The sequence below is a fragment of the Colletes gigas genome, unplaced genomic scaffold (assembly GCF_013123115.1).
Source record: "Colletes gigas isolate AHSC1104 unplaced genomic scaffold, ASM1312311v1 Colletes_gigas_Sc00002, whole genome shotgun sequence".
NCBI classification, from domain to species: domain Eukaryota; kingdom Metazoa; phylum Arthropoda; class Insecta; order Hymenoptera; family Colletidae; genus Colletes; species Colletes gigas.
The window spans coordinates 1,909,774-1,929,282 of NW_025106631.1; the positions used below are offsets into that span (position 1 = coordinate 1,909,774).

Consider the following 19,509-nt stretch of genomic DNA (forward strand, 5'->3'; position numbering starts at 1 on the left):
TCGTTTGACCGTGCAATACCGCTAATGTAATCCACCTAACACGACGTAACCCTGATAATGGCCAGACGCTCGGTTTGCACAGAGCTGCCGAACACCGTCAATCAGAATTGCAAATTTCCGAGGAAACGGCTCTTTCGAATTATCTCGACTCGACGAGCCGCGCAGGGTAACTGTCTTGATACATTTCGGTATATGTTAAACATTACTCTCCTTCGACGTTGATAGAACGAACTCCGGCAAAACGGTTGCCTGTTCATAACCGCAGACATGATTTTCTACTTAGCAGTGGCAGAAGAGGCAGTCATCGACACCTCCGCGAGAGGATTCCATAACCCGTCTCTCGCTGCTACCGACATTCTTCCCATATGCCAGTCTTCGTGTCCCGTGGGACGAAAACGAGCCAACCCTCTTTGCGGATTTTTCCTACCGCGTTCTCCGAGCTAAATTGATAAATCGCTACGTGACCCGGTGAGCGTTCGATCGGTATATGCTTAAGGGAATTTCACAGGAAGCTGATGGATTTTACTGCGATTCCATCGCGAAAGACAAGACTGTATCACTGAAAATCTCTGCCATTTATCGGGGATTATAAAAACACTCGGATGTTCGAAGTGCATTTATAAAAATAATTTTAATTAATTCTGCATAGTTTATCCGTTGAATTGAGATGAAAAGATGTATCACTGAAAGTCTCTGCTATTTATCGGGGATTATAAAAACACTCGGATGTTCGAAGTGCATTTATAAAAATAATTTTAATTAATTCTGCATAGTTTATCCGTTGAATTGAGATGAAAAGATGTATCACTGAAAGTCTCTGCTATTTATCGGGGATTATAAAAACACTCGAATGTTCGAAGTGCATTTATAAAAATAATTTTAATTAATTCTGCATAGTTTATCCGTTGAATTGAGATGAAAAGATGTATTACTGAAAGTCTGTGCTATTTATCGGGGATTATAAAAACAGTAGAAACGTAAAACACTCGAATGTTCGAAGTGCATTTGTAAAAATAGTTCCAATTAATATTGCACAGTTTAGTGTTTCGAATGAATGAACGGAACGGTTGTTTCTAATATTTCTGAAGTGGATATTGCCAACATTTTACGCGTGTTCAAATAATGTTTACCTTTCGCTCCGAGTACAAAAGATACGGCGGAATTTGTAATATTGTAACACACGATGACGCGCTGATAACCGTTTCTCCCTATTTCATCCCTTTCCCGGGAGATAGCTCCTTCAGAGAGACTTTAATGTATTTCGTCCCCGGTGGATTCAATTTTGCATGCATATTTGTCCCAAAAGGTATCGTCACGAGGGTGAATACATTTCAGCCACGGTAAAATTGTAATTTTCGAGCTACGCGGCGGAAACGGTTGATTCCTGTCTTCTTTTCCCGTGCTTTATGCTACCAAATTTTCGAAAAAGCTTCAGGAGTAAAAAATAAATTTCGAATTCACATTGATTCTCCCCTTTTATTTCGCGTCGAATTAATCGGTTTGTCTTATGTATCGGTCCGCGAATCACTTTTTGCAACGAAATCCCGAGGGAATAATTCGATTAACGCGACGTTCTGCTTGATACTCCGCAAACTGTCATTATCAGTTTCTCTACTTGCTGTTGGTCTTTCGCTCGTAAGAGCCCCCGCCACGGAGTAAGAAGTTGCTTAATCTTCTTACTACGCTTACCCTCGATTGCCGCTGTGCAACGCCTTAACTCCGCCGTACTAACGTCTCACCCTATATATATATATATATATATATATATGTATATTCAGAAAACGTAGAGCTAATATTGAACGCCGTGTTATAAATTGAACTAAGTTGTTCGGCATCTCGAGCTGGGGTGTCGGGATTCGGAAGGAAGTTATGAAACAATTTTAATCATATTCTTTTCAACCTGCATTCCCTTTCTTCCGCAGAAAGCGTGCAATATTTTTTATTTACGGTTGGCGTTCGTAAATACGATCGTTTTAAATACTTAAATCAAACGGTGGAGAAACTCAAGTTTTAACGAATAACGCAAACACGTTCCAAAACGATTCTGGCGAGCAATAGTGGAGATATCCAAAGGAAAGCGTAATTAAAAAATTCTATTGTCCCTCTATCCACCTGAGAACGGTCTAACAACGTGTATTAAAAGTGCAACAACTTTAGACCCGTACAGTTCCAAAACTAATCATGCTTTATTCAAAATTAAATCACTGACAGAGACAGCAAAGCTTCCTCTTTGAAATTGGTTTTTGGTTTTTGGCGATCCGATATTCCGTTTTCGAGATATCGTAAGTTATGTAAAACGTAATTTCTCTTAATTCGGCTGTCTCACTGCCCGGCTAGCGTGTAATAGCCAATTCACGCGTATTAAAAATACTAAAACTTTAGACCCGTGCAGTTTCGAAACTACTGGTGTTTTATTTATAAACGAGCAATCGTTGGAAGCGGCAAACCTTCCTCTTTGAAATGCCCTTTGGTTTTTGGCAATCCGACTTTCCGTTTTCGAGATATCGTGAGTTATGTAAAAGGTAATTTTTTTAATTCGACTATCTCTGTCTCCATCTGACGCGTCGCGCCGGGCCTCTCTCTCGCGCGTGAGTCGAGACAGTCACGTGACCAGGAAGTCGTAGTAGTGTCTCTACTACGCACTGTTTACTATCTACGCGCGCGAGTTCATTGACCTCGCGTCAATGAACGTAAACAAACGCTTCGGAGCCTCGTATCTCCGGAACTAGCCACCGCGTCGACTTGAAATTAAAATCGTCATATCTCCGGAACTAATTACGCTATCGACTCGTACAAACGCTCATTTTAAAGGGCATTTCATCCCCTATCTGATGCACATATCAACTATTATTTTTTATGCTCTCTTCTATGTTTATTTTGAAATTTACTTTGACTGTATATTCCTAAAGAAGTTTCGGCAATTCCTCCATCAATTATAAGACCGTTGAGCGATAAATCTTCGTATTTGAAATTTGGCCACTTAAGGGGCAGTCTGGAGTTAAGCTGCTTAAAACTATCCTCGTATGAGAGAGCGTCCGATAAGACGACCGTTCGTCGAGAAATATCGCAGGTTGGCGATTCATATTCCCCGGTAAAAGACACTTCATTCACGACGTGCTTTACATTGCCCAGATTTCAGGGTCGTTTCTCTCTTTCTTTCACCCCTTTATTCTCGGACGCGTACGTATATTCCCGACTCCGGGATATTTCCTGATCCTCGAGGGCGCCTTATCGCGACGTTCCGTCTCCGTCCTCGTGTGCACCCCGAGAGCCTCCTACGTGCAGACGAATGCTCGCGTATGTTCGGGGGACGAAAAAGGGGGATAGGGCCGTGTCGCGAGCGCGATATCGAATTGCGTAGTCATACGCGAAGCCAGACGGATGACACACCGATCGCCCAAAGAAATTCAGATCGCGTATCCGGCCTGTCTACGAGATTTTCCCGCGAACGAGACACCGGGAACGTGTGTGCTCCGGCGTTACTCCAGCCTTCCAGAGGTATTCGTAGATCATGATCTAGGAAGGCGAACCAGAGGCGAAAATAAAAGTAAGGAGACCGTTGGTATCCCGATGGATTCGTGTTACAAGATCCGTTCGTGAAATACCCACGGTTATTTCCGGGTTGTGTATATATATATATATATTTCAGAGATACGGTCTTATCGTGGGGCAAACGTAGCGACAGTAATCGTTGGATAAGTTTCCGCCTGGGGCGGTTTGTTAGCGAAGTGACCGTATCAGAGGCTTGCTACGGAATCCTTGCACGGAGGATCCCGTCGGTGTGGATTAGGGATAAAATGGAACACGGATTAAATGAAACTTCGTGTTCCGGGTGGATAATTAGTGTCTGAAAACTGAAAATTGAGGTACGGGAGTCGGGTTGGCGGAACGTCGCGTAATTTAATTACGATGCGGGTCCACGCGTCAAGTTTTTCCGTCGTTTCCAACATTCGCGATGCAAACATTTGGATGATATTGCACGAACACTTTGGTCGATCCGTTCTTGGATCTTTATCCCGGTATATATATGGTGCTCGTCGATGCTAAGTTTCCCTGGCACGCGTGTCAGTTTCGTCAAACTTTTCCCAACTGTCTGCTTTCGTCGATAGTTCGCCAACACACACGCGCAGCTCTGCTTTCGTAAAACTACGTTCTCCTAAGACTAACAGAGGGGTACTATGGGAAGCCCTAAACTAAACTTATTCGCCGAGATAACAGACTCGCCAGTATTTTCCTCGTTGTTACGTTCTTGGACCAGCTGGCGCAAAATTTTACTCAAGTTTTTTAACTGGAGACGAATCTTTTACGTATTTCAATCTATCCTGATTTATACAATATTATGATCGATCGACGAAATACAAATTTTACGTCTTCTGTCTTTCATCTTCCATATCGGGAATACTTGTATTTTCTAACACTGTACTTTCATTTTTAGGACTCGAAGCTGAGCTGTACTACGTCAGAGAAGGGGTAGTCAATACGTACGCGATGAACTTTGTCGTTCCAGTGCCAGCGAGCATCGCGGACCTCGAATTTTCCTGGCAGAGTCTTGTTGGACACCCGGTAAGTTTGCAAACAATCTCATCGACCACTAATGTCAAATAGAAAATGTACGCTGCATCTTTTCAAGTCACAGTTTTTCAGGTGAAAAGCGAGTTTAAAAATATTTGCAACAGAGCCCCTGTTTAACATATCGCAAAACCCTTTCATTCTCGTCGAGGTTATCTAGTACTGTAAATTTTGTGAAAGTTTCAAGTCGATCGGATCAAAATCCTCAAAGTTATCGACGCCCCCAGTTTGAAGAATGTCATCCGTCTAAATACCAATAGTTCGTGATTTTCAACGCCTGTACGAGCAAGAATTCAGTGTCCAGACTAGGCGTGCATTGTTTTCCGTGCAATAAAGTATCGATTCCGCAAATAAAGGAGAATTTCGAAAAATTTTCATCGCGTCGCAACCCCTTAACAAGATCGGGGTGCGATGCAGTTGCGCGTAACCGTGCCCGTGGCCCGTCTATGCCGTGGAAAACGTTCGCGCCGGCCATTAGCAAGGTGCAACAATGCGGAACAAAGTAAACACGTGACTCGGCCGAAATAGCAACTCACAGCGTGCTCGTTTACGTTCCCGGAGAACCGGGTACGGGGCGGCGTCCGTCATGGGTGGCTCGCGGAGGGTGCATCGGGAGCGAGTTTGTCGAACGGAGGGGTCACAGAGAGGGCTGTATCAATACTCTATCAATATGAAATACAAACAGTCGGTATTTCGAAAGGGAGTAGGAGAAAGGGTGGCTGATACGCGCGTCGCGTTCCCTTCTGGTCGCCAAGGAAACCGAACCACCACCCACACCCCCTGTAGCCCTCCGAAACGATCGACGCGAGAGAAAACGCGAAAAGTCCTGGCCCCTCGTCCCTTCCTCCGCGGGCCAGAGGGACGCTAAACGCGAAGGAAATCGGGCCTACGTGCCTGTCGTTTCGCGCCTGGGTTACCGTCAATTCCGTATTAATTTCTGACGAGGGGGCTCGACTTTATCGCCGGACGTAATTGTTGGTTTAGCGTCTCGAACCACGGGCACCGACTGACGCTGCTTATTAATAGTAATTGAATACGATGTTCTTTGCACCGTACGTTGCGTGAAGGAAGTCGTTACGCGAACGTTAAGGGTCGTGGAGTGCACCGGGTGTTGGGCGAAACAATCTCTGCTGATACGAGGGGAGTCGAATACGTTTGGGGTGCCATTTTTTATTTTGTCTTCGCGGTTCTTCGTTTGTTTTTCGGGAATTGGTAAATGGTGGTCCTTCGTTGGGGTAGGTTTACTGATTCTCAATCGATTTCGAAATCATTATGTGTAGAAGATGTTCCATTTTTAAGCAAGTTAGAAATACCAAGGTTCAATTTAAGCAACTTGTACAATCTTTTTATTTTTACAATTGTATTTTATTTTATTTTATTTTATTTATTCATTTATTAACGGGTATGCAAGGAACTACAGATGTGGATTTACATAGTCACACATTATCGCTTAGTGAATGTAACAAAATAAATTAATTTACAATAGGTTGCAAGGATAATCCTTAGACTTTCTAATGATTGTTTTTGTGTGTACAAAATTGTATATTCATAGCATATACAAGAAATTTAACACTTTCGTAAAACTGGCTCAATCTTGAATGGAAGAATATGGGGTGGGTTGATGAAACTTTGAGCGAACGCAGCATGTTTACCGTGTCCCATCGAGTCCGGGTGTAACCGTTGCAGAAACTGACGCTCACAAAATCGAGAAGCTCCGGTGAACGTCTTCACCGACTCGCGCGTAATGACATCCCCACGGAGCGACAACAATGTCCGGGGCAGAACGTAGCCGGCAAATTTTGTCGAATCCTCGAATTTCAACGCGGAGAAATGTCGATGGCAGCGGCGTTACCTGTCGTTCTCTAGTAAAATTGCCCCGACGCTCGTCGAAAGGGGTTGCTTGCACGAGGCACCGTTTCGGTAACGTTTTATTGCCATCGCGGGAACGGGACAACGACCTTCCTTATCCCGCGGGAAGCGTTTTCCATCCCACCGTCTCGTTATCTCTCGGATTTCGCCCGTAGGTTCGTTAACCGCGAAATCTCTCCATTCTCGCGGTCACGGAAACGCCGTTTCTTCTTATCTTCGTCGCCCGAAGACAGTTTCCGCGGCCCCCTCCGTTCCCGAATCCAGACCAGAACGAGAATTAGCGACGCGGACCAATTTCTGTAATAGATGAACCTCGTTGGGAACTTCCCTCGAACTTATTTCTAATGAAAATAGCAGGATCTAAGCCTTATCTAGCCGACTTTATTATCTCGATCGAACAGGGGAACATACTATGAACGAGCCAGAGTCTTCTAAATTCGAACACCCTTTTTGTAGTTCGATGTTTCTTACGAACGGTAATTTTGATCAAATTCACTTGGGATAGAGAAACTTGTAAATAATACTTTTTTAAATTGCATTACTTTCGATATTTTCATAAGTCGAAAAATTTAATTTGAAAATATACTTCGAATAGAGAAAATTTTAAATGAAGATGCTTCAAATTGAATCACTTTCGACACTTGCACGGATCGAAATTTTATTTTCAATTTTGTCAAAATCCACTTCGAAGCTTACAAAATTGTTTTAAATTGTATCTCTTTCGACATTTTTTGTTCGTTGCACAATTGACGGGGGACTGACTAATAAAAAATTTTGAGTCCCAAAACGGGGCACCGTATCTTCTCGAAACGTTGAGAGAATGTCTGGCAGTAAAAATGTATTCGAAATAAGAAAGAGCGCGGGTCGAGAGAGTCCCGATGAAATTTCCATCCGAATTGTTCGACACGATGGGACGGAAAACGCGATGGAATCCAAAATGCGATCGCGGCGAATTGGCCGCCCGATGAACCGGAACTCATCCAATCAACGCTGGGAAAACGTTACACGGGAGTCAAGATTTTCCACCGATGGTCGAGCCCGCCTCCACGGGAAATCGACCGATCTCAATTACACCTAACTTCCCCGTTTTTCTCGATCTGAATCATCGCGTGCGCTCGGATCCATATTTATCCGGGATCGCGCGTCGCCTCTAAGATTGCGCGTAATCCGATCCCGATCGCCCCCCGTGACTCACGGCTTTGTTTCTTTTATCGAGGGGCTAAGGGGGGCGTAATAGGACGGGGGAGGACGAGACGAGCAAAAGTGGTATCTAAATTTCCAACGATAACGCCCTCGATTAAGTCTCGAATTCCCCGAAACGAGCGAATCTGGATCTGGAACGTTTCGTTTTTCTTCCTCGTTCCTCTCTTTGTTTTCGACGAGCAAAAAGGAAAGTTGTCGAACGAAGTTCCTCGTTGGCGCCGGAATTGGGGATGATTTGTGAATCATCCACTTGTTAGGCGAAAGTTCCTACTTTTCCACCCCCCGCTTGGCACTTGAAACGGCAAACGGGGGCGAGCCACTCGTGCCGCGGGGGCGTTTCGTTCTAGAATTGCGGGGGATTGCTCTCTTCCTCGTTCCTCCACTTGTCTATTACTCCGTCCATAGATATCAAACGCCTCTCGTTTCCTTTGGAACGCTCTCTTACTCGTCACCGGAACTCCCTTTGCAGCGTATATGGATTTTAAAAGCCAGTCGACTCTACTGCAAAAATTTACAAACGTTGCAATTTCCTGGCTCACCATTACGAGTTAATGTTTTGCTATACAGCGTGTATTCTACACATCGGAAACAATAAAAAAGGTTCATATAAACATACGAGTTTGTACGTTGGTATAATTATCTCGAAAGATATTAACGAGTGAACTATGCTTATCTCACTGTTTCACTTCGCAAGGCTTTCACGAAATTGGAACAATTCCTGGACAAATGGAAAGGATAAGACGGTCGATGATAAAACGTTTCCAGGCTTGCGTTCATATATGAACTTCCCTTATTGTTTTCACGCGTACTTGCGACACTCTGTATAATTTGAAAAGATTCCCAGAGATAATTGCAAAGACTCCGTCCGAGACGTCCATTGTAACGAGTTCTCTGAACCGAGGCAATGAAGGCTCCATTAAAGAGATTTCTCCCTCGATGTATCTAATCCTCGTAATTTTCAAGTAGGTCGGTATAATACGATATGAATTACTAGCGAAGCTAGGGGAATTTCTGCATTATGCAGAGGGCTCGGTTATGGAAATAACTGTAGGACACAAAATCCACAGTCCGTGTAACTAGAATGGGCTAAAAATATATGCAAATCGGTCGTCCTGGATTCACTGCGCTACTGAAATTACTATTTCCATTTTCACGGGCGAAAATCGTCGGAAAGAAAGTTTTCTTCGTCCTTTACATTAAACATATATAATCGTAGTCTGCAAATAATTTTATTGTTTCACAAAAGAGGGTTTTTTTTTCCTTTCTTTAACTATATCTTCAACATCCTTTTATTCAATTAATTTGTCATCCTCAGTAGTTAACGTTGCTATTATCAATTTCATTGCAATTTTCAAATGGAAACATTGTGATAGAATGTTGAAAAATATATTCTGAAGTGAAATTTATTTTTTTGTTTCGTTTAACTAGAATCCTCCATTTTTTTTCATTTAATTAATTTGTCATTGTCAGTAGTTAATCTTACTATTATCATTCATTGCAATCTTAAAGTGGAAACGTTGTGATGGAAGGTTAACAAATATATTCTGGAGTGAAATTGATTTTTTTTTGTTTTGTTTAACTAGAATCCTCAACTTCCTTGTATTTAATTAATTTGTCATCCTCAGTAGTTGACGTTACTATTATCAATTTCATTGCAATCTTAATGTGGAAACGTTGCAATGAAATGTTAACAAATGTATTCTGAAGTGAAATTTATTTTTTTTTGTTTTGTTTAACTAGAATCCTCAACTTTCTTTTATTTAATTAATTTTTGTCATCCTCAGTAGTTAACGTTGCTATTATCAATTTCATTGCAATCTTAAAGTGGAAATGTTGCAATGAAATGTTAACAAATGTATTCTGAAGTGAAATTTATTTTTTTTTGTTTTGTTTAACTAGAATCCTCAACTTCCTATTATTTAATTAATTTGTCATCCTCAGTAGTTGACGTTACTATTGTCAATTTCATTGCAATGTTAAAGTGGGAACGTAGCGATAGAATGTTGAAGAATATATTCCGATTGGGGACTATTTCCCCCTTGAAATCGCATTCTTCTCCGTTTCTTCGTCAAATAGTTGATCGCTGTCTTTCCCTCGTTGTTTGTCATTGTCTTTCTCGTGGCATCGAGCCTCGTCTTTCGTCCAATCCTGATCCCCTGATGGAGGGGGACGAGCGTAGGGAGAGTCGAGCTTGGCCACCCCAGGGCGACAATTACTTGTAACACCGTCGGTCTCATGGGGTCGATGGGAACTTGATGGGGCGTACTTTCGACCAAAAAAAGGATATTACTGCAGCCTAGATCGACTCTACCCCATTGTGCGAAAGGGCACGAACCGTCGCCCTTGTCTTATCGTAGTTGGACGCGGCTGACGATCCACCAGAAGCCACCCTTAATTCGACCATGTATCGTTCGAAAAGATAAAAGCGTGTAAGCCTCGTAGAAAATGAATCGAATTGTCTCCAAATTCACTGTGAAAATAAATCAATCTTCTCATCAAAATACGAAGTAAAAATCTTTCTGAAATCTTGCATAAATTAACAATTACAAAGACGATCGGCGAACAATGTTGAAACGACGATCATATAGAGTAATTAATTTAAAAATTACAAAGACGAACTCGACTGCACAGAGTAAAATTAAAATAATTTAATTCCTGAATTGAAACGTCAAACGGAAGGGTTAGATCGGTGAAAAAGTATAAAACATTGTACAATTTAACCCCATTAACTTTGTTGTACTATAATCCGTAAATTGGGAAACGCGTAGCACAAAGTGGCGTTATGGTAAATTTGATCGAACGCGTTCCACCGTGCGTCGCGATTAATTAAATTTACTAAACAAGCCGAAAATTAATAGCCCCCCCCCGAGTACATTCGCGAATTCTCGTCGGGTGAAATTATTTTCTTGATTTTTCCATTCGCGTTTAGAGTCACGAATAAAACGAATATTCTTGATAAAATTTTCGTCGCGCATCCCCTCTATAATTTGAGGCTTTTTATTATCTCGAATTGCAAAGATCGAGCACGGATAGGAAACGTGCTCGTCCCCCTCGATCGAGTATAATCGTTACGAGTGAAATTATACACCCGGTAACCAGCCACTCGGCGTTACGACGAACTCCGTATAAAGTCCACTCGAATCCTCGTTATCAGACGGATGTTCATTTTTCATTTTAATCACTAGCTACCGTACGGTTTGCCTCGCTTACGCGGAGAGCCGCCACTAATTAATTAAATTGAGACCGCAAACAATTTATTACGTCACGCGATAGGTATTCACAGGAGCCTGCACGTGCACACAAACACACACATAGAGAGAGAGGGTGAGAGAGAGAGATAGGCATAAATGGCTGTGCTTCTGGGCGTCGCAAACGAGGCTCGTCTTAGAGACACAACGATGATGGCAATTTCGTATTAATTGCAAATTCACCGAGATCACGGCCAGTGACGTGAGGTGATTAATGTCCGCCCACGCTGTGAATCCCGGAGACCGACCACACCCTTTCCTCCGCCCCTCGGTTGCCTTTCTTGCCGCCTGTGGTCTTCCTCTACCCCTCTGACGCGCGCAACGACGCTTCCGTATGGTAAGTCCTGTGGGATAACAGCCCCGCGTTTCGGATAACAGGGAATATCACCCACAGGGACACCCGACACCGACGGTCTACATGCCGCCTAGCCTGTGACAAACGCACCCACCGCGGATTATACGACATAATCGCTACGAAACCCGACCATCCGACGCGACGGACGCCCGATGGACGCGCTCGGACGACGATCACGTAATTTCCGCTCTCAACGGAGGGGAAAAGGGGGAGGGAAATCGACGAAACCTACTTTGGGAATCTCGATTTTTACTATTGCGTTTAGATAAAAATTGTTTCAGATAGGGTAAATGTGTCTCATTGTCAGCAATCGGAGGATTCAACCCCTCAAGAGGATCTTCTATCGTAAAACGCGTTCTTTTTGGTATTTTTTTTATGAAGAACCTATTTTTGGTAATATTCACTAATTTCTACAACGAGAAATAGTCAAAATTAGTGGCAGTGCCTCGTACGTAATGGCCTCTATGACTCCAGCCGTTCTGTTTGTTTAAGTCAAAAAAATGAAAAACATATTATAATTATAGCACACAATATTATAACTTAAACGATAATATTTTAATTATATGGGCGAAAATTCAGAGTGAAGTATCGGTACCAGTTAGGGGTTGAAGAAAAATAAAATATCGTGTCCCTAGCAGTGGATTAAAATCATTCTACATTTATTTCTGCGACATCCGATGTCTACGTTGAATTAGTTAAAATAAATCGAATTAATATTCTCGGGAGACAGGACTGTTAAAAAATATTTCGTATAGTGATTGGACGCAGCAAAATTAACCCTTTGACTACGGTCAATTTTAACAAAAACACAAGTTGTCTATAGGCGTCTTTTTAGTAATCAAAGGGTGAAATAAAAAGATACTAAGATTTTAGTCTAAGAAATAAATAAAATATCGTATCCCTAATAGTGGATTAAAATCATTCTACATTTATTTCTGCAACATCTGACGTCTACGTTGAATTAGTTAAAATAAATCAAACAAAAAATTCTCAAGAGACAGGACTGTTAAAAAATATTTCGTATAGTCATTGGACATGGCAAAATTAACCCTTCGACTACGGTCAATTTTAACGCATACACAAGTTGTCTATAGACATCTTTTTAGTAATCAAAGGGTGAAATAAGAGGATCCTAAGATTTTAGCCTAAGAAATAAATAAAATTAAGTACCAAACGGTATTCAAATTTATTGCATAATGTTGAACGTTTATTTTACTAATAAATAAGGAAATAGTAATGCTTGGGGAACAGAGATCACGAATTGCAAAGAAAAAACAGTTCTGTATCGAAGGGAATATAATAGAAAAAATGTATCAACAAAATGTAGTAACAAAAGCGTAGATTCGAATGTTAGAAATCGGTTTTCCATCGAAAGGCTGCTTATAAGATTGAATCGAATTCGTAAAGAAGGTCTCTTTTCTTCATGAAATATATACATACATATCCAAGATGTATTCTCGATTTGGTATAACTTCGTAGCACGCGACACGGTCTGGAACTTTTCGCGTGTTCGCCAGGAGTTCCGAAACTTAAACGCTCGCTAGACAAGGCCTTAAAGCCGGAACGTGGGCCGCGTTTAAACTGGAAATTTTGTATATACTGTATAATGCAATCTTATTATGTTAAGGTATACGGTAAGCTGAGACAGACTTGGGAGGAAGGAGGGGGGAGGGTTGAATGCATAATACAGCCGCCGATCGGCAGCTTCGTAGACAGTTCGACTCTCGATCTCGAGGCAGATGGGAAACGACGGCTGCTACGCGGTATCCGCTCGCACGATCGACAATAATAATTAACTACTTGTTTCCCCCCACTATTTACGTTTCACCCGGAAAGTAGACGGGGACTAAATGCGAAATTTAACCTTTTTTTGTATACTTTTTGCCAGTAAATTAGTTCTGTTCGAAAGAATATATTCGATCGCTAGATGGACGTCGATGTTGATGTACAATGAATCTCGATTGTACTCTACGTTATGGTATACATGGACATTAGAACTACCAAAACAGTCACAATGAACCATTCGTAGTTTCTAATAAATTTTGTAAAACATGTTTACATTATACATTAAACATTCACGTACCTATCGTTTCAATTTCTCCCGTACAAATAAATACACAACAGTTGTGAAATTATAAGACACTATTATAAGATTCTTCCACCCCAAAAAAATAAAACAAAATCGTGTAAACAAAAAGTTATTTAAAAATTTCCAAACCACCGGTGGACAATGAAATAAATCGAAGTTTCTCCCAGCAAGGTAAAACGAAATCTCGAACAATAATATTCGAATACCACACGAATTCGAAGGTTGAATGTAGTTTCACCGGAAAATCGTTCGTTTGACATTTTCGAATTTGATTTCCCGAAGAGGCGGGAGGACCTTGGCCTTTTTCCTGTCCCCATTGCCAGCGACAGGTTCGTCGCCAGGTGTGTCTGCGTGGCGTTGACGTTTTAATAATTTCATTCGACGCGTCTGAATCCGGTCTTTCTCTCGCGAGCGTATTCAATTTGGAGCGGCGGGATTGCGCGCGAGCCGCGATTTAATTCCGTGGCCGATTCTTCGGTAGGCTCGTTAATTCCCGCGTGAACGGGAGCCATCGTCGGGGAGGAGGGAGACCACTAAAAAACATCGTCTTTGCTCGATCGAGTTCGCAATTGAGCCCATCGCGACACCGTCGTCCGGAGAAAACCCTTCCGGGCGAGGCTCATTACCGCGAGAAACATCCCCCCTAGCGAGTTTATTTGTGAAAAGTCGTCCCTCGCTAAATGAGCGGTCATTCAGTCGATGGGGAATTAATCTGAATCTTTTATATTTACTTCGAACCCTCTTATCTCGACGCGGTTGCTTCCGATTGTTCGACAGATTGAATACAGAAACAAAAAACGCACCGAGTTTTATCATTTCGAACTTAATTAAACGATTCTATTCACGATTCGTTCCCAGATGCTTCTATGGATCGTCTTGTCGAATCAGATCGCCGAATTATTCGATTTAATTTTAATTAGAGTGCAAAAAGTGTCTCTGGTTCGATCGATACAGTATTCCCCGGATTAGTGCAATTTTTTCGCCCCTAGTTGGTGCAACGCAGGTCTATTTCGCTTTATCGGACCAGAAGTGAAATTCGTTCGATTTAGACTCGTGCATAATTGTTGCAAATGAATTTTTGAATGTGATTTTTTGTCAAGGAAATATAAAAATCACTGATTTTGAATCAAATAAGAATGTAGAACAAAATCTACTGAGAGAATAATCCCTAAAAATTCCTATACAGGGTGTTCAACCACCCTTTCCAAATTTATTGCCCCATGACATCTCAACTTGAGAACTAATTTTTCTTAAACGAATTTTCAAGAAAAATCAGCGATGGAGAAATTCACCGAAATTAAAAAATTTCAAATCATTCTGAAAAAATTATTTTTAGTTCCAGGGGTAAATTACAATCATTTTTGGTGAATAGACATACCCCCAAAATCGTATTCATTTTCGAGAAAAAAATTCGAGTAGGTGCCCAGATTTTTCGGCGAAAAAAAAAATTTCAAATCGTTCTGAAAAAATTATTTCTAGTTGCAGGGGTAAATTACAATCATTTTTGGTCAATAGACATACCCTCGAAATAGTAACCATTTTCGAGAAAAAAATTCGAGGAGGTGCCCCAATTTTTCGGCGAAAAAAAAAATTTCAAATCGTTCTGAAAAAATTATTTCTAGTTGCAGGGGTAAATTACAATCATTTTTGGTCAATACAAATACCCCCAAAATCGTATTCACTTTCGAGAAAAAAATTCGAGAAGGTATGAGATTTTTCGACGGAAAAAAAAAATTTCAAATCGTTCTGAAAAAATTATTCTTAGTTGTAGGGGTCAAGTACAATCATTTTTGGTGAACAGACATACCACCGAAATCTTACGCACTTTCGAGAAAAAAATTCTTTAAAATATGTCTGACCATATCATTGATATGTTTCACTGAAATTTCCTGCGAATCTTTAAAACATCATAACTTCTGAACGGATCGGAGGATTTTAATTTTTCAAGCGCCAAACTACGCGTATTTTAATGAAGAATATGCAGAGATTCTAAAAATATTGAAAAAGTTGTTCCTTGCCGTTATAAAATTAGAAAAACCCCAAAACGTTAATAACTTTTCAACGAAGCCTCGACCAACAAATTGGTATTCTTGATTTTCGCCTTATTCCGACTTCTCGAACCTCCCATTAAAATTTTTCCGAGAATATCCTACACACTTGCAGAGGTATAAAGAATGAGAGGAATTTGAGGGATCGTTGATCGACCCTCGCGGAATAATTGCGATCGTTCTGGGAACGATGAACTTCGATCGCGCGATTAACTAATGAGACAATTCGCGCGACTGTGATTCGTGACACCGTTTGACCCCGTCGAACTGCACGCGAAAGTCCCCGGGAAACTGAAAGGGGACAGAGGCGGTGTCCATTCAAGGATCGAGCGCTAGGAAAAATCCATTGTCGTTGCCTTCCATTCCGTCTCCTTTGCGAATTTCTTCCATCCCAGGGGATTTGACGGTGAAGTTCCCTATAGAAAACTCTCGGATTCCATCATTAATTTTCCCCGAAGGTGCCAGGGCGGGAGGAAGGTGAAGAATCAGTGGCTGGAGGGGGGATTGGGATGCACGGGGTCAGGATAGGTGGATGAGCGGGAGTTACCAGCGAGGATAGCTAGGCGATGCTGGCATTGAGCGATCATCTCATCTCGGAGTAGAAAGTTAGATGAGGAAATTTGTCGTTGCCATAGGTTCGCTCATAGTTGGCAAACTCCGCGAAAGGTCGGCCCGTGTCGAGCCTCTGTGTCCGTGGAACGCGTCTGAAAGGGTCCTTTTTAATTCCGTGGACGGGTTCTCGCGAAAACGCCAGAAAACGGGTATCGATACTCGCCAGCATCGAAAATAGCAGGAAATACGAAACATAGTTCGCGACATGGCTAAAAGAAGCATAATTCGTCATTGAAAATCTAACGAGAGATGTTTATGGGAATATATAATTCTTGTAGCAATTATAATGGCTTCCAAACTTGTGTTCTTTGGTAATTTATGACGATTTTTAAGACGCCTTTAGCTAATTTCTTTCTGGCCTCTCTGATACATCTACTAAATAAATTTAGAAAGGAGACTCGTATATAGTATGGAATAGAATCAAATCATGAGAAAATTGCTATTCATAAAGTATGAGTAGTGAACAGCCTGATTCTCTAGTTTTCATTGCTTCGCGTTGTCGCGAATCGGTTTGCTTTTCATTGTTTGAAGGACGTTGTAAAAGTTCTGGGGAGATGAATTATTTGGTAAACGCGTAGGAGGACCGCAAGGACCGAGTTCGTCTCCATTGATAGAGGTTCCCCGAGTTGCCCGGGAAAAGGAATCCAGCGAACCTCTTGGGAATTAAGGCCATGGAAGGGAGCAAATGACTTAAGCACTCCAATAATCGTCAAAATGACCGAGGGTGGCTGGATATTAATCACCGCGGATCACGACGGCATTCTATTTCGTAATTGTGATCACGTATAACGCTCGTGTTGTTTTTTACCGCGTAAAAATACGTGAAACGAATTAATTACGGCAAATAGGAGAACAAAAATAACAAAGGAGAGATTGCTCTCTTTATTACTGAAATTTCTTCCATCGAGCATTTAATCATATCAAGGAACTCCAAGAATGTTTTCACCAATAGGTACTCCGAAAATATAAACTCTGAAAATATATTTTTGAGATTATTATAAAGATTTAATCGTATCAGAAGCTCCAAGAATGTTTTACCAATATTTCTAAAATATTGTAGGAGATTTGCATTGAATATTTGTGTTTTGTTGGATGTTAATTCATATGCAAAAGGGTTGAAAGTGTTTTGTTCGTGAAGGAGAACAAAACGAGTAGTTGTGAAAGACAGACATGATTCTTATATGATATTAATTTGTTTACAAAGATTGTGTGCTTATATCTACATTTGTTCCAAATACTCTTTGTTAAATCCTACAATATAAACTGAGAAAATATATTTTTCGATAAAAGAAACAATCACGATGGGTTCGAACACGAAACGTAAGCAAGTAGAGTAACTCTAAAGTTATTATTTAAGATTCTCGGAGAACCATCGAGATAGGATTGTCAGAGGGTGTCCCAGGGCAGTACGCATTATGTCAATTGCGTTGGTGGTCCGTCGTGTTCGATGAGACGGCGCCTGCGTCGTTCTATCCAGTGTCAAAGTCACAATCGCGCGCAATAATTACACGGTTGTCCCGTTTCCGGGTTGCTGGAGTGTCGTTGACGGGCGCGGCTACCGAAGAAACTCCGGCAGCTGCTACCAGACGGATCAGGATCAGACGGTCGTTTATCAAACGAAGAATTAGGGACATCTGTCCGATCTGGAGCCGCGCCAAATTGTTGCCACCCGCCTTTCGACGTCGACCTTTCGATACCGACGTAATATTACGTCCACGTCGATGATTAACGACGACTAATTTTTCCCCCGTTCGCCACCCCCAGCGATCGAGGACCCGATGATCGAGCGCCTCGACTTCTCATTAATAAAGATCGACCAAACGGGAGGTTAAGTAGTTCGAATAACTTGCCCCTTTTTATTTACCCTGAACGAACCCGTAAACTTGATTAATCGTGGAATCGTTCTAGATCTAGGGGCGGGAACATTCAAGCGCCAAGAAGTGAAAACTAAAAAAAATTAACGACGATCTTCTATTTAGCTCTTCGCTTCGAATAGACTCGATTTGAAAGTTTGAAGAATGATTATTATCATATTGGAAGGCCCTCTTTGGAGCTTAAAAGCAACGTTGGCGCTCGAATAGGGTTTCCAATATATGTATTTAGATATTCCTCTATATCTGTTATTGATTCGATAAACACATAATCACCGACACCTGCAGCCACCGGTGCACTCCCATTTCTGCCACGCTTCGCGCCAGAAAAGCTTTGACGTTCTAGCTCGTCACAGCCTGTTCATGGTTTTATTCCTTCGCGGGGGCTAAATATTTTTCATTTCCTCTCATCTCGACTTTGGCGACGAGGGGGCTACTCGCGCGAGAGAACTCTTATTCTCGATATCGAGCTTAAAACCAGTGCTTTATCGTTATTCTGGGGTAATTCGAAGATTTTCTTTTCAATAATTTAACACACCTGTCCTTCACGAAAAGAATATATTCGATAGGGTGTTCGTCATTTTATAGCACTATTAACCCCTTGAGGTACAATGATGAGCTTGACGTCAAGTCTTATATATTAAAATCAACACATTGTTACATTGATAAAGTATTCGTAAAATAAATTTACTCCTTTTCGTGGTCATTTCTTGTACGAACAGATTTAACCAAAATTAAATGGTACATGTTTGACGAATTATTTCAAATTAAATCGTTCGTCAAGGGGTTAACGACTAATATCATTTAAAAATTTACATCAGGGTTTATATTAATAACAAAACGTTGCTTTTGGGTATCTGAGAAGCTGTTCCAAATAGCACCGCGTCCATTAATACACGAAGCAACGATTAATCGTAAAATTGTCAAAGCTAGATCGAATAGACGTCCAGAATAATATTCTATAGGCTCTAAACGGTGTCTCGTTGCAAATTTTCTGTTGCTCGGAGGAAATTTAGTGGAGTTTGGGGAGGACAGTAGTGGCTAACGTATATAACGAGTCACGCGTGATCAGGATGATTGTCATCGGGGGCGTTGGTACGTCTGAATCGATATTCATACGTTTCGCGCTTGGTAAATGTAATTACGCGCGTGCTGCACCGCGAACCAAAGATCTAATTATACGGTCGCCTTCGCCTGGTTCGAGGCATCGGACGATGCAAGTCCGCCGAGGCGTGAGGAGCGCGCCTTGCAGCCACGGAAACGACAGAGGGTCGAGAGGGCTGGGAACTCGAGCGAACCGCGATGGAGGACCGTAGGTGCTCCGGCCATATAACGTACGTAAGGTAGAAGGTCAGGATCAGAGGCTCGTTTATCAAACGTCCGGGATTCCAGACGTCCGCCCTCCGTCCCGCAGGATGAATTTATCGGTTTTATAATTAAGCGTGTTTCATAATACCGACCGAGTTACTCGACCGTTCCTTTCTACATCTCGTTCTATCGTTCACCGAGTTCTGCGAACCTCTCGTAATATTTATTTAAACGTATTTTTTTTTTTAATTAAAACGCTGTCCTTGGAGATATCGCAGCAAATTATCTCGGTCTATTTGGCCGTTAATTAAGTTGTGCAGGCTTTCGAAAATATTTA

The 19,509-nt window shown here is 41.6% G+C and overlaps 1 protein-coding gene across 1 annotated transcript in view; it reads left to right on the top strand.

Annotated features, from left to right (window-relative positions):
• The window catches only part of LOC122400273 (tyrosine-protein kinase Drl-like), a 90,951-nt gene that overhangs the window by 29,354 nt on the left and 42,088 nt on the right, over positions 1 to 19,509 (top strand). The window contains exon 2 of the mRNA XM_043401643.1: positions 4,436 to 4,563. Coding sequence (XP_043257578.1) covers positions 4,436 to 4,563 — 128 coding nt within the window. The remainder of the gene's footprint in view (positions 1 to 4,435; positions 4,564 to 19,509) is intronic.